The sequence below is a fragment of the Delphinapterus leucas genome, chromosome 1 (genome assembly GCF_059928025.1).
Source record: "Delphinapterus leucas isolate spDelLeu-1000000601 "Yukka" chromosome 1, BTC_Dleu_Yukka2, whole genome shotgun sequence".
In the NCBI taxonomy this organism is placed as follows: domain Eukaryota; kingdom Metazoa; phylum Chordata; class Mammalia; order Artiodactyla; family Monodontidae; genus Delphinapterus; species Delphinapterus leucas.
In genome coordinates this window covers 136,324,785-136,349,874 of record NC_143129.1, presented here as the reverse complement: position 1 = coordinate 136,349,874, position 25,090 = coordinate 136,324,785, and the positions used below count along the sequence as shown (strand labels likewise).

Genomic DNA, 25,090 nt, shown 5'->3' with positions numbered 1-25,090 from the left:
GAAGAGTTTAGTTCTCCATGTAAGCTGCCTGGTTATTTGCCTTGCCTTCTATTGGGTTGGCCAAAAAGTTTGTTTGGGGTTTTCCATAATATTTTACAGAAAACCCAAACGAACTTTTTGGCTAACCTAGTATTTCAGAAATGGTATTTATCATGATAATTATAAAAATGAGTGTCATACACTTTTGATGGTGCTGTTGGTTACCTTCACTCACTTGTTGCCCTCAAAATCTGAAGAGCAATTTCATTGGCCCGACAGAGGGAAGTAGGATGGTACAGTTGCCGGTGATAGTTACTTTCTTTTTATTTATTTATTTATTTTTAATTGGAGTATAATTGCTTTACAATGTTGTGTTAGTTTCTGTTGTACAATGAAGTGAATCAGCTATATGTATACCTATATCCCCTCCTTCTTGTACCTCTTTCCCACTCTCCCCACAATCCCACTCTCCCCACAATCCCACCCATCTGGGTCGTCACAGAGCACTGAGCTGAGCTTCCTGTGCTTTATAGCATATTCCCACTAGCTATCTGTTTTACACATGGTAGTGTATATGTCAATCCTAATCTCCCAATTTGTCCCTCCCCTTCCCCTCTGTGTCCACATGTCCATTCTCTATATCTGTGTCTCTATTCCTGCCCTGCAAATAGTTTCATCTGTACCATTTTTCTAGATTCCACATATATGTGTTAATATACAGTATTTGTTTTTCTCTTTCTGGCTTACTTCACTCTGTATGACAGACTCTAGGTCCATCCACATCTTTACAAATGATGCAATTTCATTCCTTTTTATAGCTGAGTAATATTCCATTGTATATATGTATCTTCTTTATCCATTCATCTGTCATTGGATATTTAGGTTGTTTCCATGTCCTGGCTACTGTAAATAGTGCTGCAATGAACATTGGGGTGCACGTGTCTTTTTGAATTATTGTTTTTTCTGGGTATATGCCCACTAGTGGGATTGCAGGATCATATAGTAGTTCTAGTTTTAGGTTTTTAAGGAATCTCCAAACTGTTCTCCATAGTGGCTGTATCAATTTACATTCCCACCAACAGTGCAAGAGGTTTCCCTTTTCTCCACACCCTCTCTAGCATTTACTGTTTTTAGGTTTCTTGATGATGGCCATTCTGACTGGTGTGAAGTGATAACCTCATTGTAGTTTTGATTTGCATTTCTGTAATAATTAGTGATGTTGAGCAGCTTTTCATGTGCCTCTTGGCCATCTGTATGTCTTCTTTGGTGAAATGTCTATTTAGGTCTTCCGCCCATTTTTTAATTGGGTTGTTTGTTTTTTTGATATTGAGCTCCATGAGCTGTTTGTATATTTTGGAGATTAGCTAATAGATTACTCTGATTTCAGGTGTGTGGTAAAATGGGTCGAACAATATGTGTTCTACATTAGACGAAGTAAAGATTTCTTAGAAACTAATTTCCAAAGATGAATAACTTCAGTATTTAGGAATAATGTGCTGCTCTTCGACAAATATTAAGTATTTCTTGGGCGCATGTAAATTATGGTTGGCTAGATCACCTCCTTGTTGTGAAAAATGTGTGTGTATGTGTTTCTTAGAGAGTTTAATCAACTTAGTTATGAAATTGTGAACAAGCGCTTCTCATGACCCCAGAGTTTATCTATTTAGAGATTATGGGCTGTACTTCATGGAGTTTAATATTTCTTTCAATTATACTAGAATGTAAAACTAACAAATTTCTTTTAAGGATAAAGTAGCCAATATTTGGTGCACCTTCAGTGTCTTTCTGAAGATCAGGGATATTTTGCCACATCACATCCAGATAATGATCAGGTAAGAGACACCAAGTTTGTATATAGTGTTTTATAAGCTACTCTAAAAGTGTGGCAGTACCTCATTTATCTGGCATCATAGGGAGTAAGATAGTCTTCATTAGTGAATATTCCACATAATGTAAACTCATTGCTCTGTATAACAGAACTTTTTTATTTGAAACATTTTATGTGAAAGTTACTGCTACCTACTTCTGTCTTCCTTAAACAGTATATTAAACATGATTTAACATAACCTTGAAGAGTCATAATTTTCAGCGGTGTATCAGTCAGGGTCGACCAGAGAAGGAGAATGAGTAGGAGATCACTGTGTGTGTGTATGTGTGTGTGAATTTATTATGAGGAATTGGCTTATACAATTGTGGGGGACTGGCTAAGCAAACTGAATGCCAGTCCATAAGACAGACATTCAGGAGGGGCAATCTAGAGGGAAGGAAGAGCTGTACTGACCCCACTGCTCTTTGGAGTCTGATCTCAGGGAAGGCCTAAGCCTTTTAAAGTGCTTCCAAGTGATTCAGGCACCACCCAAGGCCGCACCCTTTTGATTAACTTAAAATCAATTGAATAGGGACTTTAATTACATCTGCAGATCTCTTCACAGCAGCACCAACATTAGTGTTTGAATAACTGGGAGGCGTGTGTGTGTGTGTGTGTGTGTGTGTGTGTGCTGCCTTTCTCTTTCCTCCAGTTCTTTTGGTTAGAGAGTATCCTTTGTAACCCACCGTAACAGGAAGCAGACTAGTCGAGCTGAAACCACAAGGCCTCCTCGAGTGGGAAAATCAGTTATTGTTTTGCATTATAATACTTGTTTTCAGGGCTTTCAAAGACTGTTTGCCTTGGTACTAAGAGGCTCCAGACTCCTCTGCTTGTTGAGTTCTTTTTTCCTCCTTGCCCATCAACCATCACAAGGAGAAGCTCTAGCAGCTTCCCACTCTCTTTCTAGCTTGTTCTTTCTGATTTATCATGGGCTTGAAAATCAGATAATCAACTTTTGTGAAATTGAGGGCCAAAGAGGTTCTCTTGTGAGTAACTTTTATGAATGTTTGTGTTACAAATATAGCATTGTCTCTTTATACCTGGTTATGTTTTCTTGTTTGATAATTGACTTTTAGCTATCTTTGTATCTTTTCCATAATTGATACTAAATACTAAAAAAACATAAGCAATATTTAGTTCTATAATATTTTGTTCTGTTTTATATAATCATGTATATATTAAAGTGTGTACATATTTCAGTGTATGGATTTTATTTAAATGTTATTTGGTCTTGAATTTATTATTTAATACATAAAAACTTTAATTTGAAATCAACTTAAGTTGATAAGTAATGTGACCCTTACATTAAAAAATTGTTTCTTTGTTTTAGCTATATACCTTTATAAAGAAAACAAATGTCTAATTTTTATTAATTTTTTAGCTTGTGTTTTACATTTTTGAGCCTGCTTCCTACATGTATAAAATTGACACTTCACCCCTCTCCCAAAGGATTCAAATTTACTCTGGTAAGTTTCTTATTACTTTAGACAATTAATTCTTGCTGCAATTGATCTTTTAAAAATACAGATAATTATTTTCCTGCTTTGAACAGGATTATTGGATTGAGACATAAGACATTCATTTATTTGGCAAACACTGAGTGTCTGACATACTTAGGTGCTGTTTTGCACTAGGCTGAGCAATCAGAATCTTACAGTTTAATTCAACAACTATTTAATTTCTTTGTGGTGGTCAGTGAGGGAATACAAAGAAGAAAACAGTGGTGATAGACATGTTTAAATTATTATGCTCTAAAGCAGATGGTATTAAGTTCTGTCAGGTACAGTGGAGTGCTGTGATAGTGTGGGAAAAGGAGATATTACTTTGAGGGCAGATTTTAGACTATTTCTTAAAGCAAGTGGGATCAGAGCCAAATTTTGAAAGCTGGGCAAGATTTGGAATAGGTGGTTATATAACAGGAGAGTTCGAGACAGGAGGAAGAGCTTGAAGGTACAGATGTGGGAAGGGATAGGGAATGATCTGGGAACAGCTATTAACCAATGAAATTTGTGTAACTTTTACCTGGGTATGTGTGTGTTGAGGTTAGGAGAGGATATAGTGGGAGAGAAGAGTTGGAAAGAATCAAATTATGTAAGAGCTTGGATGCTGGGCTGAAAAATTTGGAGTCTGATTTGTGTGCAAGAGGAGCAAAAAAGATTTTGGAGAAGGAGAGGGAACAGATCTCTGTTTTAGGAACATGACTTGTGTCAGTTGGAACATGGATCGGGTATATATTTTATATTTTAGGGTTTCTCTGTGTGGGTTTACAGATTCCTCCTGGTTGTATTTCTGTGGTATTTAGAATTTGTTCCTGTGTACCTTGGTCTATAAAATGACATTTAAAGGATATGCTTTTAAAATATCAAGAAGAGTTAGTTTATGAAAACAGTCAGTCTTAGTGGACTTATAAAGGGACAACCTTTTATTATTTAAAAAAAAATTTTGGCCATGCCACGCAGCTTGTGAGATCTTGGTTCCCTCACCAGGGATTGAACCCAGGCCCTCGGCAGTGAAAGTACCGAGTCCTAACCACTGGACTGCCAGGAAATTCCCTAAAGGGACAACATTTTAGAAATTGGAGTTTCAGTTCTGGGACTGCCACTTATTTATATTGCATTCTAAAAACAAGCCAGAACAGAGCATGTCAGTCAAATATTTCAAAAGTGCTTATTGGTTCCACAGTGCAAAAAGATTCATGTTCCTCTTTTTTAAAGTTACCTTTTTATTGATGATGTCTGTTGTTTCATTCTGTGAATGAACTCTAAGCATAGTAAGTCATCTATAGTTAATATTCTATAGAATGTTTAGAATAGGAGGGATGTGGTTAGTAATATTCTGACGTCTTCAGTAGCCCTAACTTGAAATATTTGCAAGCTTATGTAAAATGGTTATTTATCATGCTAAATAAAGGTATATTTCAAAGATGATGGAATGGAACTTCATAGTTTCGGTAACTAGCAGCGTTAGAGATGATTACTTTTAGGATTATAAAGCAGAAAAAGCATTTTCTTTCTCTTAATTTCCTAATTTTATTTAGTTTGTTGTGTTTTAATACCAGACATTGTGTTTAAAAAATAAAAAAGACATATTAATGACTTATTTTATTTTTGTTGATAATGTTTTAAATTCTTATTGAATACTTCTGAGAGCTTTAAAACATTTCCCATTATAATTATTTTAAAGTGTTTTTTTCCTTTCAATTTAGATTGAATTATTTCTTAATATAGGTCTATAATTAAGGTAATTGATAGTATAAATACTAATATATCTACAGCAGCAAAGTTACTTTTATCTGTATCTTCTCAAGTAGTATTTATTAAGTGCCCTCTAATGTGTCAGGTCCTCTTCTAGGAATTGGCATATAAATGAATGACAGCTAATATCCCTGCTCTCTTAATTGGGGGACATTCATGCTAGTGGCAGGAGAAGAACAATAAACAAAATAAATCAGTTAACAGGAAAATATCTGGGAGTGATGAGGATTATGAAGAAAATAGTATTATGTGAAAAGAGGGCTGGTGGGGTTTGGTTAGGGGGGTACTACTTCAGATTGAGTAAGGGAAGGCCTCTCTAGGGAAGTGACATTTCATCCTGGAACTGAATGATTGATTGATCAGAAGGAACCAATTACAAGAAGATCTGGGCTCTGACTTGACAAAAGCAAGTTTTTTCTCCAGGCAGGAACACATTTGGAATGTTCAAAGCATTAAAGGGACAGATATGAAGTGGCTGGTGTGAAATGAGTGAGGGAGACAGTAAGAAAGACTGGAAGAAGAAGGCAGGACCCAGATTATGTAGGAGTTTGGATTTTATTCTAAGTGTAATGGGAAGCTATGGGAGGATTTTAAACAGGGAAATTACATGATCTGATATGGTGGCTAAATGGAGAATGGATTGTCGGGGGCAGGAGCATTACCAGTTGGGAGGTTATTGCAGTGGCCCAGCAGAAAGGTGGGCGTGGCTTAGACCACTCCTCTGCCACCATCAGCAGAGGGGAGTGGAGAGAAGTCAGTGGATATTGTATTTGGGAGATGGTGTAGATAGGATTTGCTGATGGATTGGATGTATAGCATGTACAAGATAGTGATCCAGGTTTTTTGTTTGAGCAACTAGATTGGATGTATATAGATAAATGTCTAATATGCAGAATATAAACTCCTGAAAATAGATCTAAGTCATTATTAATTTAAAATCCCAAATAGCAAGTGATTACTTTATAGAACATTGAATATATTTTATTGAAGTGCACATTTTAAAAACACTAAAATGGATTTACTTTGCCAGTTTTAGATTTTGACTTACTTGTCCTTCATGCTTTTTAATTTAAATTGTCAGATTCCAAGGGAGGATGAAGGTATGATTGTTGTGTCTGGATTATTTAGTAGTTTTGTTATTAATAACTGAGACTCAATGAACTTGTTGTAGATGGTTAGGTATAGCTTTATAATAATTACTTTTCAAAATATTTTGATTATTAAATTTGAATAAAATATTATGCACATTAGAGTTGTGTATATATTTTCCTTCTAGCTACAAGCTATATTAAACTTTAAAATTTTACTTGAAATGATTTTTAGTCAGATTCATAATTAAATTGATATTATATTTTGTAAGTTGTTATGTCTGATTTTGTCCTCTTTTTCCTTAAGGTTAGCTGTGCACTGTCATTCTTTCTATTTTCTTTCCAAGTACATGAAAAGTCCATTCTTTTGGTATCATTGTAAGTAAAAATGTTTCAAGTATGTTTTATTTGTTTATTGTGATGTGTTTATAATATGTAAATAAATTTATTGCTTACATTTAATCACCTAAGTGCAAATCAAAACTATGCAAATGTTACATAATTTCATAAAATTATTTCATAACATCACATGTTTTCCAGAATGATGATCTCTTACAATTTTACTTCTTTATGATATATTTTAAACTGATGAAATTTTATGGAATAATTTCTGATATCTTATTTCTTCCTATTTTTTTCATTTATATTTTCTATATGCTAATAAAAACGTCTTCCAAAGAGGCTCTACTTAGGTTGGAGCCTGTGTGTCTTCTTTGCCTTTTTCATTTCATTCATTTCCACATCTATTCAATAGCCTGTTCTCTCCATCAACCTCTTTAGAGGCTTTTATATGTTGCCTCCTTTTTAGTTCTTCTGTCAAAACCTTTGTTTAGACCCTATTGGCAATCCCTAACCACACTCCTTTTTTTTAGGAGCATTAAAATTTTTTCCTGTTCTTCATAGAAATTGAGTGGCAGTTGGGGGTATATTATCCCAATATTAAAATAGTATTTGCCCAGAACACATTGGAATACTTGAATCCTGCCCAAGATCAATTCCACCCATGCCTGCCACACCCCTCACCCTGTGTTTGCTAGGTTCCTGTGGAAGATGCATGTATGAAATGACTAATGACAAATGGAAGGGTGTATTGCTTTTATTAGGTGGAGCTTTGAACTAAAACCTTAGTGCAGAGCTTTATAGTAGGTGGGGCTGGCCTATGGGGAAGGCTTCTTTCCTCCAAAAAAAATAGTCTCGTACCATTGCAGACTGGGAGGGCAGCTTAATTTCATCCCCTGAAGTCTAAACTTGAGTTAGATCTGACCACTGTTATGTGAGGCTAGGCTGACCCTATGCAAATCCCTAGTGCCAGGGGATGGAACTATGGAGAGGTATTGCTTTCAAACATGTATAATCTTCCCCAGGATTCCTACTCCAGAGAAAGGAGCTCGATCAGTGAGTGACCTATAATCTGACCATTCAGATTAGCTCGTGGGCCCTGAATTTCTGGAAGTTCATACTCTACAACTGTACCTAGATTATTCATAACAGTGCATGACTTTAATATAATTTTGATCAAATATTTTAAAGTTCCTCTTGACCTGGTTCCAGCTAAGCTATCATTAAACAAATATTTCACCCAATACATATTTATTGAGGGCCTACTATTTGCCAGATACAGTTCTATGCACCTGGGATATATCTGTGAACAAAACAGACAAAAATCCCTACTTTCTTAGCTTTCATTCTCAAGGACAGACACTAATAATTAAATAAAAATAAGAAATTAAATAATGTGTTAGCAGGTAATAAAAGTCATGAAGGATACATAAAAGAGGATAAGGGAAGTTGGGAGTACTGGAGCTGGGGTTACAGGAGTAAGTGCAGGTTGCCGTTTTAAACAAGGATGTCAAAGTAGGCCTTGTTGAGGAGATACTTGAGTGGACTGGAGTAGGTGAGGGTTAGCCAAGTAGATATCTGGGAGAATAACATTCTAGACAGCCAGTGCCAAGGCCCTAAGATGAGAGTATGACTGATATGTTTAGGGAACAACAGAAGGGCCAGTGTGGCCAGAGTGCAGTGGTCAATGTAGGAAGTAATAGGAGGTGAAGTTAAAGAGGTAACAGGCATGTAAATTATATAGGATCTTGTAGGCCATATTGGGAACTTTGGCTTTTATTCTGAAGGAAACGGGGAGCCATGGAAGGATTTTGAGGAAGATGCATGATCTGACTTGATGTGTTTTTTTTGTTTTGTTTTGTTTATTTATTTTTTATTTTTGGCTGCGTTGGGTCTTTGTTGCTGCACACGGGATTTCTCTCTAGTTGCAGCGAGCAGGGGCTACTCTTCGTTGCGGTGCATGGGCTTCTCATTAAGGTGGCTTCTCTTTGTTGCAGAGCACGGGCTCCAGGGTGCGCGGGCTTCAGTAGTTGTGTCATGCGGGCTCAGTAGTTGTGGCGTGCAGGCTTAGTAGCTCCACAGCATGTGGGATCTTCCTGGACCAGGGATTGAAACCTGTGTCCCCTGCATTGGCAGGCGGATTCTGAACCACTGCACCACCAAGGAAGTCCCGTGACTTGATGTTTTAAAAGGATCACTTTGCTTATCAAATTATACATGTTAAATATGTACAGTTAATTGTTTATCAGTTATACCTCAATAAAGCTGTTAAAAAAAATAAAATGATCATTCTGGTGGCAGGTCAAGAACAGATTGTACAGAGCAAGGGTAGAAAACACAGAGACCATTTAGAAGGCAATCACCATTATCCAGGTTGAGAGATGGTGGCGATGGGGACCAAGATCGTAATAGTGGAAGAGGTGAGAAGTGGTCAGTAGAGCCTGAATGTTTCCCGATGATTTGGATGTAGCATGTGAGAGAAAGAGAAAAATCAAAGGTGTGTTCATGGTTTTTGGCCTGGAACAGGAAGGATGGAGTGGCCATTGACTGAAATGGGGAAGACTGCAAGTGGAGCAGGATTACACTAGATGTGAACAAGGTGGGAGGTTCCCAAGTTCAGTGTTGGACGTGTCTTTGGACATCAAGTGGAGGTGTTGAGTTAGTATTTAAATACAAGTCTGGGTTGGATATATGAGTGGAGTCCAGAGAGAGACTGAGCCAGAGACATAAAATTAGTAATTTCTCAGTAGAGATGACATTTAAAGTCATGAGACTAGATGAGATAACCAAGGAAGTGAGTATAGACAGAGAAGAATACCAGAGACTGAGTTCTGGGCCACACAATATTAAGAGGTCTGGGAGAAGAGGCAAATGGGAATGGCCAACTAGGTAGGATGCAAACCACAAGAGTTGGTGTCCTGGAAGCTGAGTGAAGAAGGAATTTTAAGGATAACAAAGTCCACTGTCTTACACCACTGACAAAAATTAACTTGAAATGGCTTAGACTTAAATGTAAGGACTGAAACTGTAAAACTTGTAGAAGAAAACATAAGGGAGAAGCTCCTTGACATTGTTCTTGGCAATGATGTTTTGGATATGACACCAAAAGCAGAATGAACAAAAGCAAAAATAAATAATTGGGATAGCATCACACTAAAAAGTTTCGGCACAGCAAAAGAAATATCAAAATGAAAAGGTGGGCTTCCCTGGTGGTGCAGTGGTTGAGAGTCCGCCTGCCGATACAGGGGACACGGGTTCGTGCCCCGGTCCGGGAGGATCCCACATGCCGCGGAGTGGCTGGGCCCATGAGCCATGGCCACTGAGCCTGTGCATCCGGAGCCTGTGCTCCACAATGGGAGAGGCCACAACAGTGAGAGGCCCGCATAACGCAAAAAAAAAAAAAAAAAAAAATGAAAAGGCAACCTGTGGAATGGCAGAAAATATTTGTAAATCATGTATCTGATAAAGGGTTAATTTTCCAAAATATATAATGAACTTATACAACTCAGTAGTAGAAAAAACAAATAATCCAAAGGACCTGAATAGATATTTTTCTAAAGAAGGCATACAGATGGCCAACAGGTACATGAGAAGGTGCTCAACATCACTAATCATCGGGGAAATGCAAATCAAAACCACAGTGAGATATCACCTCACACCTGTTAGAATGGATCTTATCAAAAGGACAAGAGGGACTTCCCTGGTGGTGTAGTGGTTAAGAATCTGCCTGCCAATGCAGAGGACATGGGTTCAAGCGCTGGTCTGAGAAGATCCCACATGCCACGGAGCAACTAAGCCCATGCGCCACAACTACTGAGCCTGCGCTCTAGAGCCTGCGAGCCACAACTGCTGAGCCCAAGTGCCACAGCTACTGAAGCCTGCACGCCTAAAGCCCGTGCTCTGCAACAAGAGAAGCCACCGCAATGAGAAGCCCGCATACCGCAATGAAGAGTAGCCCCCGCATACTGCAATGAAGAGTAGCCCCCGCTCGTCGCAACTAGAGAAAGCCCGCACACAGCAACAAAGACCCAACGCAGCCAAAAATCAATCAATCAATAAATTTATTAAAAAAAAAAAAAGACAAGATATAACAAGTGCTGATGAGGATGTGGAGAAAAGAGAACCCTGTGCACTACTGGTGGGAATGTAAATTGGTGCAGTCACTATGGAAAACAGTATGGAGGTTTTTCAGAAAATTAAAAATACAGCTACCGTATGACCCAGCAATATTTCTGAAGTAAATGAAATTACTGTCTTGAAGAGACATCTTTACCCCCTAGTTCTTCACAGCATTACTTGCAACAGCCGAGACATGGAAACATGGAGTGCCTGTCAACAGATGAATACAGAAAGTGGCGTATTACTCCCCCCTCCAACACACACAGAGGAATATTATTCAGCCATAGAAAAGGAAGGAAATCCTGGGGACTTCCTTCCTCCAGTGGTTAAGACTCCATGTTTCCACTGCAGGGGGCACAGTTCCAATCCCTGGTTGGGGAACCAAGATCCCACTGCCATGCTGTGGTGCGGCCAAAGAAAAAAAATGTAAGGACATTTGCAACAACATGGATGAACCTTGAGGGCGTTATGCTAAATGAAGTAAGTCAGACAGAGAGAAAGACAAATACTGTATGAGCTCACTTAAATGAGGAATGTTAAGACATAGAAGCATCGAAACTAAACTCACAGAAACAGAGTAAGTTGGTGGTTGCCTGGGTTGGGGTGGGGGGGAAATGGGTGAAGGTGGTTAAAGAGTACAAACTTACAGTTATGAGATGAATAAGTTCTGGGGATCTAATGTACAGCATACACTGTAGCTGGCTGTAGTTAGCAAAAGTTAACAAGTCCCCTACATACGAACCTTCAAGTTGCGAACTTTCAAGGATGCGAATGTGCATTCCTTCAGCGTCACATGTGAGTGAAATTGCAGCTTGCCCTCTGTCTCCTGTTGCTGACGATCCTTCAGCTCTACCATCTCCCACCTTTTCTCCCTCCTCCAGTCAGTAACTCTTCTTGCCTGTTCACTCGATGGCAGCCCCTGTATGCCGGCTGTTGTACTGCACTACTGTACTTTTCAAGGTACTGTACTGTAAGATTAAAAATGTTTTCTTTATTTTTTGTGTTTGTTTTTTTAATGTATTATTTGTGTGAAAAGTATTATAAATCTATTATAGTATGGTACTATATAGCCGATTGTGTTAGTTGGGTACCTAGGCTAACTTTGTTGGACTTAACAAACAAATTGGACTACAAACGTGCTCTCACTATGGAACTTGTTCGTATGTAGGGGACTTACTGTATTGTATACTTGAAAGTTGCCAGGAGAGTAGATCTTAAAAGTTGTCACCACAGACACGCACAAGGGCACACACACACACAAAAGGTAACTTTAAGTTGATGGATGTGTTAATGAACCTTATTGTGGTAATCATTTTGCAATATATACCTATATCATCACATTGTACACTTTGTTCACATTGTGCAATGTTATACGTCAGTTACATCTCAATAAAACTGGGGAAAAAAGGACATGATGTGATCAGTTGTATCAGATGCTGTTAATAGGTCAAATAAGATGAGGGTTAAGAATAGACTATTTGCCATAGTGAAATGGAAGTCACTGATGAAAAGTGACTTTTCTAAGTCACTTAGAAAAGGCTAGTGTTGGTAGAGTGATGCAGGGAAGAGCCTGATTGGGGTGGGTTTAAGACATAATGAGAAGAGAAGAATTGAAGATAAATATAGATGATTCTTTAAAATATATATATATATATATTTAAGTATATATTATATATATATATATAAATGGTGAAATACACTATTAGTACATTCACAGTGTTGTATAACCACCACCACTGTCTACTTACAGAATACTTTCATCACCCTAGAAGGAAACCCCATACCCAGTAAGCAGTCATTCCCCATTCTCCCCTTCCCTTAATCCTTGTAACCACTAATCTACTTTGTCTCTGTGGATTTGCCTGATTTGGATAGTTCATATAAATGGAATCATAAAATATGTGGCCTTTTGTTTCTGACCTGTTTCACTTAGCATAATATTTTCAAAGTTCATCCATGTTGTGCCATGTATTGGTACTTCATTTTTATGCCTGAATAATATTGCATCATATGGATATACTACATTTTGTTTGTCCATGAATCAGTTGATGGACATTTTGAGTTGTTTTCACCTTTTGGCTATTGGGAATAGTGCCACTATGAACATTCATGTATAAGTTTTTGTTTGAACACTTGTTTTCAGTTCTCTTGGGTCTCCAGGAGTGGAATTTCTGGGTCATATAATAATTCTGTAAACTTACTGTGGAACCACCAAACTAATTTCCACAGTAGATATACCATTTTACATTATCACCAGTAATTATAAGTGTTCCAATTTCTCTGCATCCTTGTCAGCACTTGTTATTGTCTGTTATTGTTTTTGCCATCCTAGTAGGTATGAAGTAGTATCTCATTCTGGTTCTCATTTGCGTTTCTCTAAAGACTAATGATGTTGAGCATCTTTTTATGTCCTTGTTGGCAATATGTATATCTTCTTCAGAGAAATGCCTAATACTTAAATCCTTTGTCCAATTTTTAAGTGGTTGTTTCTGTTTCTTGTTGAGTTTTAGAAGTTCTTTATATATTCTGGATATTAAACCTTTATCAGATATATGATTAACAAATACTTTCTTCCATTCTTTGGATTTTCTTGATAGTGTTCTTTGATGCACAGAATTTTTAATTTGATGAAATCCAATTTATCTGTTCTTTCTTTTGTTGCTTGTGCTTTTGATGTTGTATCTAACAAACTATTGCCAAATCCAAGGTAATATTTACCCTCATATTTCTTCTAAGAACTTAGGGATTTAGCTCTTATATTTAGGTTTTTGGTCCATTTTGAGTTCAGTTTTGTATATGGTGTGAGATAGGTAGGCAGTTCTTTAGATGAGTTTTGCCAAAAAGGAGAGCAGAGAAATTAAGCAATAACTGGTAGAGAAAGTGGGGTCACAGAGGTTTGTTATTTGTTTTCAGATAGGAGAGATAATGGCATGGGAATGGTCAGTAAGAGGGAACATTGATGATACAGGAGAGGTAAGAGTTGCTGGAGCAGTGTCCTTCAGAGACAGAGGTGGAGTAGGATCTAGAGCACAAATGGAAGGATTGGCTGTGGACAGATGCATGAATCGTTCATCTTAATAAAAAGAGGGAACACACTGTATCAGTACAGTTGCTGGGAAGAGAGTAGATGTGATGGTGACATCTGTGAAAGTTCTCTTTTAATTGCTTTAGTTTTCTTATTGAAATGGAGGACAAAGTCATTAGGAAAGAGTGGGTTAGAGCTGTTGGGAATATGAGAAGAGAGGAGAAGGTGGAATTATCTTTGTAAGGAGACACAGAGTATGAACAGACTAGGGAAATATATACTAATTGCTGGACACTTGAATATCATGATCATGTATTTAAAGTGAGCATAGTTAGTGCGGGTAAATGTTTTCCTCCAGAGCAGTTGCTCAGTAAGGCCAGAGTAAGTGCAGGTGGAGAGCTGGGTATTTCCAGGTTTATGGTTTTGTCTAGTGAGGATAACTCACTTGCTTGGGATTTGAGATTGAATACATGGGAGTGATTATAATGATTGATCTTAGAATTTAACCTGGGTAAGAAGGGAAAAGGCCATTAAAATAGTGAGGCAAAGTGAAAATGTGCTAGGAACAATGGATCGAAGGTATTGGGGGGGGATTGTTGGAGTATTGGAGTACTGAAAAGGTAGGAGGTAGTAGTCAGAATGCAACTGATGAGTTGTGATTACGGAGGGCTGACAGTCTAGCATGTGACCCTAAGCGTAGGCCTGAAGATGAGATCACTAGAAGAGAAGAGTTCCAGCAAATGAGAGGTCTGGGTGTTGGAAGATCATCTATGTGTACGTTAAAATTGCCAAGAATTCAGATGAGTAGGGTCGTAGACAGTGACAGTGTGTAAGAAGTTGAAATTATTGAGTAATGAGTGAAGTGATCCTTGAGGCTGGTGGATGATAACAAAGATGAGGCATAATAGGGGATATACAGCCAGATGACAGGAGATTCAAAGCTGGAAACTGTTAAGGTGGGGAGAGGGAGAGTAGTGTGGAAGTAGTGATGAAGAGCAAAGAGGTTATGTCCCTTCTCAGGGCCTTTAAATTGTTTGAAGGCTGTGGAAACAACAGCAAAACAGGCACAATTGACAGGGCAGAGGGGCAGCATTTTCCTTAGTGGGAGAGAACCAGGATTTGTTTTGAACAAGGTGGTGAAAGGAAGGGTTCAGAGAAGAGGTTGAGGTTGTAGACGATTTTGCAGCTTGATTATAAATATTAAGTACCTAGAAGTTAAGGGCTGAGTTACATTCATCACTGCATTCCTTTCAGAGCAGTGCTTTTACATACTACATTTTCAATAAATGCTTATGTTCAGTAAATGAATACCGAATGATTAAGTGGGAAAGAATTAAGACCTAGAAACAGAAAATAATGTTTATTGAACACCTACTGTGTGCTTGTAATTAACAAAAATACATTCCAATTATAAAAGCATAAAGCAATGAAATTGAAAGTCCTCTAGTATTTTCTTTTAGTGCAGTAGTTTTCAATCAGTTTATAAACCTAGGCCTTCCATCTCATATTCTAGCTGACATGAGGAGGAGCCATCCTTCTAAGAAAGGAGAATACTTAAACCTTTTAAAATAAGGAGACCAATAATAATAACAACAAAAATAATTATTCAACAACTACCACCATTAGTAAAAAGTTATTTTATTTTTGTTTTACTAAAAAATAAACACTAGATAATACTCACAGAAGAGCTCTTTCAACTACTTAACAATCCAAGGTATTGTTATTATTTCCATTTACACATAAGAAAAAGGTTAAATTAATCATTTGTTCAAAGTCAAACAGTAAGTAAGTGGCAGGGATGGGACTAGGTAGGACTTAAGTCTTCTGACTAGACCCTTCTTTTGGAGCATTGCCACAGTTGAATCCAGAAGGTAATGCAACCAGGGGTAGTGCTAAGGAGGTCACAGAGCTTGGACCTGTGAACCTACACGGCTTTCTGATAAAGCCAGTGGTTCCATCTACCGGTGTTACGCTTCCTCTTCCTACACTATTGCTCTTTTCATGTAGACTCTTCCTACTCATTTTGTCCTTTTTTCTTTTATTCTACCATCAGCAACCCTTTATAATTCTTCCTGGCCTCTGTTGTCCTCTCTGCAGTGGCAGATGATGGTCCTGTCTTTCAGTTTTTAACTTAGCTGAGCATTATGTCATACGGAAGATCATAAAAAAGAAGTTTGAAAACCACTGTACCAAGTAGGATATTCATGTTTACCAAGTAGGATGAGATATGTGAAAAAGCTCTTTTTCTCTGAATGTTCAGTTCTGTTTGATCCTTTCTTTAAGCTACTGTTTGTATGATAGGGAAAAAATGTTCCATTAATGGATACTGGAAGAAGCAGTTTTCCAGTTATTATGAGGAGTTGACACCTTCTCTGTGTCTAGATTCATTTAGTTTGGATTGATAGTTATAAAAAACTGAATCAGTAGTCCCTATGGAGTATTGTGTGTGTGTGTGTGTGTGTGTGTGTGTGTTTCTTACTACCTCAAAAATCAGACACGTAAAATGTATTCATATTTTTACATGTAAGCACTGAAATTATATTCTCTAAGATTAACATATTTTTCTTTGTCATTTTAGACCAGTCTGCTTAGTTTTAAGGGAAATTCCTTTTATGTCTACTTGGTTTTTACTTGTGTCAACATTTAGGTGAGTCAAACCAATTTCCAGTATAATATTTTCAGTGTAGTACTTATAAACTCATTTAAAACTTTTTTACAAAGTGATTATGGTTTGAATTGACAATTCTCTTTTTAACGTTTTTTCTGTTTTCCCATATAGTATGCTGCCTCTTCTATTGAAGGATGAACTCCTAATGCCCTCGGTTGTGACAGTGATGGCATTTTTCATAGCTTGTGCAACCTCCTTTTCAATATTTGAAAAGACTTCTGAAGAAGAACTGCAGTTGAAATCCTTTTCCATTTCTGTTAGGAAATATTTTCCATGTTTTACATTTCTTCCAAGAATTATACGACATTTGGTAAGTTGTTTAGTTTTTAAGGTACTATTTTAAAAAAGTTATTATAATATCTTTTTTCTTTTATAGCATTTTTGAGATATAATTCCCATAAAATTCACCCATTTAAAGCATGCAACTCAGTGTTTTAAGTATGTACACAGAGTTTTACAACCATCCTCCTAACCTAGTTTTAGATTATTTTCCATCACCCCAAAAAGAAACCCTGTGCCCTTTAGCAGTCATTCCCCATTCCACCCTCACCCCTAATCTCAGCCTTGGACAGCCACCCAATTACTTTCAGTCTCGATAGATTTGCCTATTTGGACATTTCATATAAATGGAATGCATTAGTCCCTTAGGGCTGATATAGCAAAATACCACATCAGGTAGCTTAAACAACAGAAATTTATTTTCTCACAATTCTGGAGGCTAGAAGTCCAAGATCAGGGTGACATCAGCATTAGTTTCTGGTGAGGCCTCTCTTCCTGATTTGTAGGTGACCTTGCTGTCTCCTCATGTGGCCTCTTGTGTGTGCGTGTGTGTGTGTGTGTGTGTGTGTGTGTGTGTGTAGAGAGAGAATTCTTTGGTGTCTTTTTCTCTTCTTATAAGCACATCAGTCCTATCAGATTAGGGCCCCAGCCTTAGGACTTCATTTAACCTTAATTTAATCTCATCTCTAAATGCAGTCACATTGGGGCTTAGGGCTTCAACATATGAATTTTGTGGGGACACAGTTCAGTCTATAACATGGAATCATACACAATGTTGTCTTTGATGACTGGCTTCTTTCACTTAGCACATTTTTGATTTTCATCTGTGTGGTAGCACGTATCAATACTTCATTCCTTTTTATTGCCAATTCCATTATATGGATATACCACATTTTGTTTATCTATTCTTCAGTAGATGCTTGCTTCCACTTTTTGGCTGTTATAAATAATGCCGCCCTGAAGATTTGTGTATTAAGTTTACCAGTGCACATATGTTTTCATTTCCTTCAAGTATATACCTAGGAGTGGTAATTCTGTGTTTAACATTTTGAGAAACTGCCTGTCTTCCAAAGTGCTGCATGATTCTACATTCCCCCAGGAATATATGAGGATTCCAATTTCTCCACATCCTTGACAGCACTGGTTATTGGCTTTTTTTTTATTATACCCCTCCATTATTATAGCCATACAAAGTGGGTGTGAAATGGCATCTCATTGTGGTTTTTGCATTTCCCTAGTGACTAATGATGTTGAGTATCTTTTTGTAATTTCTTTGGAGAAATGCCTATTCAAGTCCTTCTCCCATTTTTTTTTTTTTTTTGGCCACACTGCATGGCTTGTGGCATCTTACCTCCCCAACCAGGGTTTGAACCCAGGCCCTTGGCAGTGAGAGCACGGAGTCCTAACCACTGGGCCACCAGGGAATTCCCATCCTTTGTTCATTTTTAGTTGAGTTGTCTTTTTTTTTTTTTGAATTGTAAGAGTTCTCTATACATTCTTGATACAGGTCTCTTACTAAATTGCAAATATTGTCCCCCATTCTGTGGGTTGCTCTTTGACTTTCTTGATGGTATTGTTTGTTGCAGAAAAGTTTTCATTTTTATGAAGTTTAATATATCTAGTTTTTCTTTTGTTTGTGCTTTTGGTGTCATATCTCAGAATCTATATATAACCAAAGGTCATGAAGATTTACTCTTATGTTGTTTTTAAGAGTTTTATAATTTTAATTCTCTTTAGGACATTGATTCATTTTGGATTAATTTTTGTGTATGGTATTAGGTAGGAGTCCAACTTTATTCAGTTGTTCCAGCACCAATGAATTGTGTTTGCACCCTTGTAGAAAATCAACAGATCCTAAACGTAAGGGTTTATTTCTGGACTCTCAATTCTATTTCACTGATCTATATTATCCTTATGCTGCTACCACAGTCTTGATTACTGTGGTTTTATAGTTAGTTTTGGGATTGAAAATTGAGTCCTCTAACTTTGTTATTCATTTTCAAGATTCTTTTAGCTATTCTGTGTCCCTTGCATTTTCATATTCTTTTTAGGATCAGCTCATCAATTTCTCCGAAAACCAAGCTGAGATTTTGATAGGGGTTGCTTTGAATATGTATTTAAATTTGTGGAGTATTGCCATCTTAGCAAGATTTAGTCTTCCAAACCTATGAACATAGGATGTATTTCCATTTATTTATTCTTTAATTTCCTTCAACAATGTTCTGTAGTTTTCAATGTACAGGTCTCACACTTCTTTCATTAAATTCATTTCTAAGTATTTTATTCTTTACGATGCTTTTGTAAGTGGAATTGTTTTCTTAATTTTGTTTTCATAATGTTCATTGTTACTGCATAAAAATACAATTGATTTTTTTATTCTGAACTTGTATTCTGTACTATAAGTTTTTAGTGAATTCCTTATGATCTTTTATATACAAGATCATGTCATCTGTAAATCATGATAGTTTTATGTCTTCCCTTTAAAACTGGATGCCTTTTATTTCTTTTCCCTGCCTAATTACCTGGCTAGACAGCTCCAGTACAGTGTTGACTACAACTGGCAAGAGTGGATATCTTCGTTTCTTCAGATTTTAGGGGAAATCATCCAGTCTTTCAACATTAACTATGATGTAGTTGTGGGATTTTTATAGATGGCCTTTATTTGGTTAGGAAGTTCTCTTCTGTTCCTAGTTTGAATGTTTTTTCATGAAAAGCTGTTGGATTTTGTCAAATGCTTTTCCTGTGTCTAATGATATTATGTGTTTTTTTCCTTTATTCTATCAATATGGTATATTACATTGATTGATTTTTGTATATTGAACTAACCTTGCATTCTTGGGATAAGTTCCACTTGATCATGGTATATAACCTTACTTATATGCCACTTGCTCGGGTTTTCTAGTATTTTGTAGAAGACTTTTGCATCTTATATTCATAGGGGATATTGGTCTGTAGTTTTCTTTTTGTGATGTCTTCGTATGGTTTTGTAATCAGGCTTAATACTTGCCTCATGGAATGAGTTAGGAAGTGTTCCTTTTCTACATTTTGGAAGAGTTTATGAAGGACTGGTATTAGTTCTTCTAGAAACATTTGGTATAATTTACCAGCGGAGCCATCCGCCTGTTCCTGGATGTTTCTTTGTGGGATTTTAAAGATGACTAATTCAGGAGAGAGGGATAAAATAGGAGTATGGCATTAACAGATACAAACTACCATACATAAAATAGATAAGCAACAAGGATTTACTGTATAGCACAGGGAGCTATATTCAATGTCTTGTAATAACCTATAATGGAAAAGAATCTGAAAAAGTATATATAACTGAATCTCTTTGCTGTACACCTGAAACTAACAATATTGTAAATCAACTGTACTTCAATTAAAAAACGATTAATTCAATCTCTTGTTATAGGTCTATTCAGACTTTCTGTATTTCTTGACACAATTTCAGTGGTGTGTCTAAGAATTTGTCCATTTCATCTGTGTTATCTAATTTGTTGGCATACAGTTGTTCATAATATTCCCTTATAATCCTTCTTATTTTTATGTATGGTAAGGAGTGATGTTCCTTTTTCATTCCTGACTTGGGAGATTTGTACCTTCTCTCTTGGCCTTGGTCAGTCTAGCTAAATTTTGATAGTTTCATTGACATTTTTGCCGAACCAACTTTTGGTCATTGATTTTCTCTCGTTTTTCTGTTTTCTATGTCACTGATTTTATATACCCTTTTTATATACCCTTTTTCATACTTGGGTTTGGTTTACTCTTTTTTTAAAAAATATTTATGTATTGGCCTGCGCTGGGTCTTAGCTGTGGCACGTGGGATCTTTGTTGTGGTGTGTGGGGTATGTGGGATCTTTAGTTGCGGCATGCAGGATCTTTAGTTGCAGCATGTGGACTCTTAGTTGTGGCACGTGGGATCTAGTTCCCTGACCAGGGATCGAACCTGGGTCCCCTGCACTGGGAGTGTGGAGTCTCAACCGGCGGACCACCAGGGAAGTCCCTGGTTTACTCTTTTTTATCTAGTTTCTTAAAGTTCAGGTGGTTGATTTTAGACCTTTCTTCCATTTTTATATAGTCATTCAAACCCGTATATAACCCCTGTGCCATTCTTAAGCAGTATTCCGTAAACTTTGAAATATATGTTTTTTAATTTAGTTAAAAATATAGTCCATTTCTTCTGATTTCTTCTTTGGCTCATGAATTATTTAGGCATTTGTTGTTCAGTTTCCAAATATTTGGGAATTTCCTTGACTACTTCATGTTTTTCTATTCTAATTTAATTCTAATGTATTTAGAGAACATACTTTGTATTATTTCAGTATTTTCAAATGTATTGACTTTGTTTTGTTAATTTCCCCTTCAGTTTTGAAGGGTATTTTTGCTATTTCTTTCAGCAATTTGAATATCATCCATCCTACTGCCTTGTGGCATCCATATTTTCTGATAAGTCAATTGTTAATCTTATTGAGGATAGTTTATATACATATATATATATATATATACACACACACTTACTTTTAGGTGCTTATTAGATACCCAAGTGGAGATTTTAAGGAGAACTTGGATATATGAGTCTGGAGTTTAGGGGAGAGGTCCAGGCTGGAGACAGTAATTTGAGTCTTCAGTATATAGACAGTGACTAAAGTCACTGTGACTAAAGTCATCACTGGATGAGCTCACCAAAGGTGTGATTATACATTGAGAAGGAACCAGCGAAGTTGTCTGAGAAAGATTAACTAGTGAGGTGGGAGGAAGCCAGGAGAGTATGATGTCATGGAAGCCAAAGGAAGGGTTTCAAGATGGCAGTGATGTATTATTTCAAATGCTGCTGAGAGAACAAGGCAATAAGAATTGACCACTGGGTTTAGTTTAGTGGAGGTCATCATGGATCTTTCATTGGAGTGATTGGAGTGAAAGCCTAGTTGGTGCAGGTTCACTAATGAAAGGGAGAATTGGACACAGCAAGTCATAGTTAACTGTTTTAGGAAACTTTTTTCTAAACAGGAGCAGACAAATGGGGTAATGGCTGGAGTTTGACGCTGATTCAGGATCATAGTATCATGACATTTCATTCAGTCCCATATTTCTTAAGTTTGAAACTTTTGATTTGATGATTTCACTTCAGACATTTTCATTCCTCACTAAGATTGACTCATATTTTCCCTTTGGAGGATATTTGCAGCCTATTTATACCTGTTTGTAAGCCTTTTTGGCTTCCATCCTTCCCATTCTTCCATCTGGAATGATCACTGCATTACTCTCTTTACAGGTCTTACCAATTCTGTCATAATCTAGCCATTAAAGCATCTTTCAGGGTTCCATTTATGTCCCACTTCCTTCATGGAAGTCACTACTGTTTCTCACTGCTTGTTTTCTACATTTACTTAAGCAGCTTCCATGTCCTTGTCTGGCTGGTCCTTGTCTCACAGTCTACAGCTATATTGTCCAATATGGTAGACACTAGACACACGTGGATTTAAGCTTAGTAAAGTTAAAAATTCAGCTCCTCAGTTACAGCAGGCATATTTCAAATGCTTAGTAGCCGTTATGTGGTTAGCAGCTACTCTTTTGGAGTACACAGATATAGAACATTTCCATCATTGTAGAAAGTTCTATGGTGCGGTGCACTGGTCTAGAGAAGGAAACTGACTGCTGCACAGTTACAGTAAATGCAGTAATTATGTCTACTGCTCATCTTGGCATTTAATAAACTGTGACTCTGTGATTTTATTTCGTTCATTCCCCTAAATTGGAAGCTCTTCGAGGCCAGAGGACATTTTCTTTCACGTGCCCCACCATGCTTTACTATAGCAAAGGCTTACTGAATGTGTTCAGTGAATATGAAATGTCATTTTGCATTTTCTGTAGAAAACTTTTTCATAGATGAATTCTTAGATTAACTTAGAATTTTAGATCCTGTAGGGCCCTGGAGCATGCCATGAATTTAACCCTGACTAGCAATATTATCTATTTCAGATACCTTTTTTCAGTGCTTGGGTGATAAGAAGTATTAGATAGGGGTTCTCAGGCTTTGGCTACACATGGGAATCACTTGGAGAGCCTATCCCAGAAACTCTTGATTTAATTGGTCTGGGATGTGGTCTGAGGATCGAGATTTTTTTAAAACCCCCAGATGACTCTTCCATACAGCCGAGGTTGAGATTCATTAGTAGAAGAGGCTGAACCCCCAGCTCTCCCCTTCAATTCTGCTCATTTACAACTATAAATCAATGTTACCAGTACATTTAAATGTTATCTTTTATCCTATGCAGTAACATTTTTTTCCCCTCCTTATAGTTTCTTATCTCAGTAATCACTATGGTCCTTCTGACACTGATGACTGTCACACTGGATCCTCCTCAGAAACTACCGGACTTATTTTCTGTATTGGTGTGTTTTGTATCCTGCTTAAACTTCCTGTTCTTCTTGGTATACTTCAACATTATAATCATGTGGGATTCCAAAAACAGAAGAAATCAGAAGAAAATCAACTAGCTATATGCTCAAAGAAATGTGAAAATGTTAATAGTGCTACAAGCTTTTGTGAAATTTTTGCCGTGTATAAAAAGAAATGATCATTTTGAGAATCGTGGAATTATAGGAAAGGAGATGGTGAAAAGTCATTGTTGTCTACACAAAATAAATGTATATGGGGACCGAAGCAATGGAGGCTTTTATTTTCTAACTACTGGGTGGCCAAGAAATATTGTAGTTTTATTAAATTCACAGTTATTATTCAAATGGGAAAATAAGAGAAACATGTCCTTAATCTCAGTGTTTACTTAGGAAATGTACTCTGTAATTTGTTGTCTTGAAAAAAATCTGCAAATACAGTGAGCTTAATGGGAGAATTTAGCCCCTTATTTTTGAAGGAAATCACTAATTTTGGTATTCAGATTTAGTTTTCTTTACAGTTTAGAATGCTTTAGAAATTATATCTCAGGGATTAAATTTGTGATAATCTTTTATATTACTATGAGAAGGCAATTTAAACTATTTAAAGTTTGAACATGCCTCATTACATGTGCAAATTTGAATTTTTTTAGCAAGGCAGAGATTAAACTGTGTTCTTATTTATTTCCAAGAACTCTTGATTTCCCTGAATGCAATTAAACAATGAATTTTCCTAAATTTAAATCTAAGTGGTTTGAATGAAGTCTTTTTAATTACTTATGATCATTAGTTCTAAACTTTCAGGATCATTCTGTTTAAGTTAAGTGGCCTTATACTGGGTTCATCCTTCTGTTTTTCTTTGTTATGACATGGTTCAAGGTTACCAATGCCATATGCATTGATCCATATCATGCTTCATGTTAACTTAGCCCTGTTAATAACTATATCACTCTATATTAGAAGAAGCCCATGTTTACTGTAGTATTCAGTTGGTAAAAATAATTTATTGTAGCCATGTTGTAGATTCTCATGTAAAGATATGTTTTCTTTAGTCTCTGTAATAAAAATAACCATTTCCCCATCAACCCATGTTTTTAATGAATATATTTCTTTAATAAGCCATTAAAGCATAATAATTAAGTGGTGGTATATCTTAAAAAAAACAATGCAAGCCAAACACATATACACAAAGAAAATTTGGTTCTAGACATGGACACCTACAGGCTGATGCAACAAGGTATATGTTTTTAAGTCTGATAAAGGAAGTGGGTTTAGACAAAGCAAAAAACAAGAAGTATTTCCTTCTCAAAGCAAATGTGCATAAAGACTCAAAGGGCAGGTCAGCACAGAAAAGCAGCCTTGAATCGCTGCCGAATCAGCAGGAACATCGCTGTCCATGGTCACCATCTGTAATCACTGTGCCCAAATGTCAGCATCTTGGCTGGCTGGTGTAGTCTTTTTTATTTTTTGTAATAGAAAACTTGCATTTAATACAGGATGTTGATTTAATTCAATGATGAGGAAGTTCTGACAACTTCTAAATAGTTGGAGTAGAGAAACATTATTTGAAAATAAAAGTATTATTTAAACATTAGTAAAACAGAATGCACCCATATTCAAGGTATCTTATAGGTGAATTCTAAATAAAAATACATTTCCAGATGATTTAATCTAGTCATATGGAGTTACACTGTAGCTTTAATGGAGACTTGCAGCAATTATCTCATAAGTCAAGGATCTCATATCTATTAGAAACCAGTTTAATAACAGTCCACTTTGAACTTTGAGGGATTAAGTACCAAAATAACAAAAATGTCCAGTGATGAATTAAGATCAGAAATAGGCAATTTCAAAGCATTTCTCTCAGCTATATTCAGGATTACAGGGATATTTTAATATAAAGATATTTAGCTTATACAAAAAAATTAAAGACTTCTCACTTTATTCACTGATATACCTGTCAAAAAATGATCTAAGTTATTTTCCAGTTCATTTTAGAGGGAAGGGCTGTTTCTGAAAAATGCAGTTTTCTTTGTTGCCAATAAACTTAGGCATGCGTCTTAAAATGAAGAGAAC

At 36.7% G+C, this 25,090-nt stretch overlaps 2 protein-coding genes across 4 annotated transcripts in view; one reads left to right on the top strand and one right to left on the bottom strand.

The window, feature by feature from the left end:
• The window catches only part of ALG6 (ALG6 alpha-1,3-glucosyltransferase), a 58,125-nt gene extending 34,026 nt beyond the window's left edge, over positions 1–24,099 (top strand). For all 3 annotated transcript variants that reach the window (XM_022581243.3, XM_089921551.1, XM_089921558.1), the window contains 6 exons: positions 1,726–1,811; positions 3,228–3,312; positions 6,496–6,566; positions 16,250–16,318; positions 16,451–16,649; positions 22,919–24,099. In XM_022581243.3, the coding sequence (XP_022436951.2) occupies positions 1,726–1,811; positions 3,228–3,312; positions 6,496–6,566; positions 16,250–16,318; positions 16,451–16,649; positions 22,919–23,116 (708 nt within the window). In that variant the 3' untranslated portion in view covers positions 23,117–24,099. The remainder of the gene's footprint in view (positions 1–1,725; positions 1,812–3,227; positions 3,313–6,495; positions 6,567–16,249; positions 16,319–16,450; positions 16,650–22,918) is intronic.
• ITGB3BP (integrin subunit beta 3 binding protein) overlaps positions 20,821–25,090 on the bottom strand; it is a 97,093-nt gene continuing 92,823 nt past the window's right edge. Inside the window, exon 8 of the mRNA XM_089921570.1 lies at positions 20,821–24,551. Coding sequence (XP_089777696.1) covers positions 24,520–24,551 — 32 coding nt within the window. The 3' untranslated portion in view covers positions 20,821–24,519. The remainder of the gene's footprint in view (positions 24,552–25,090) is intronic.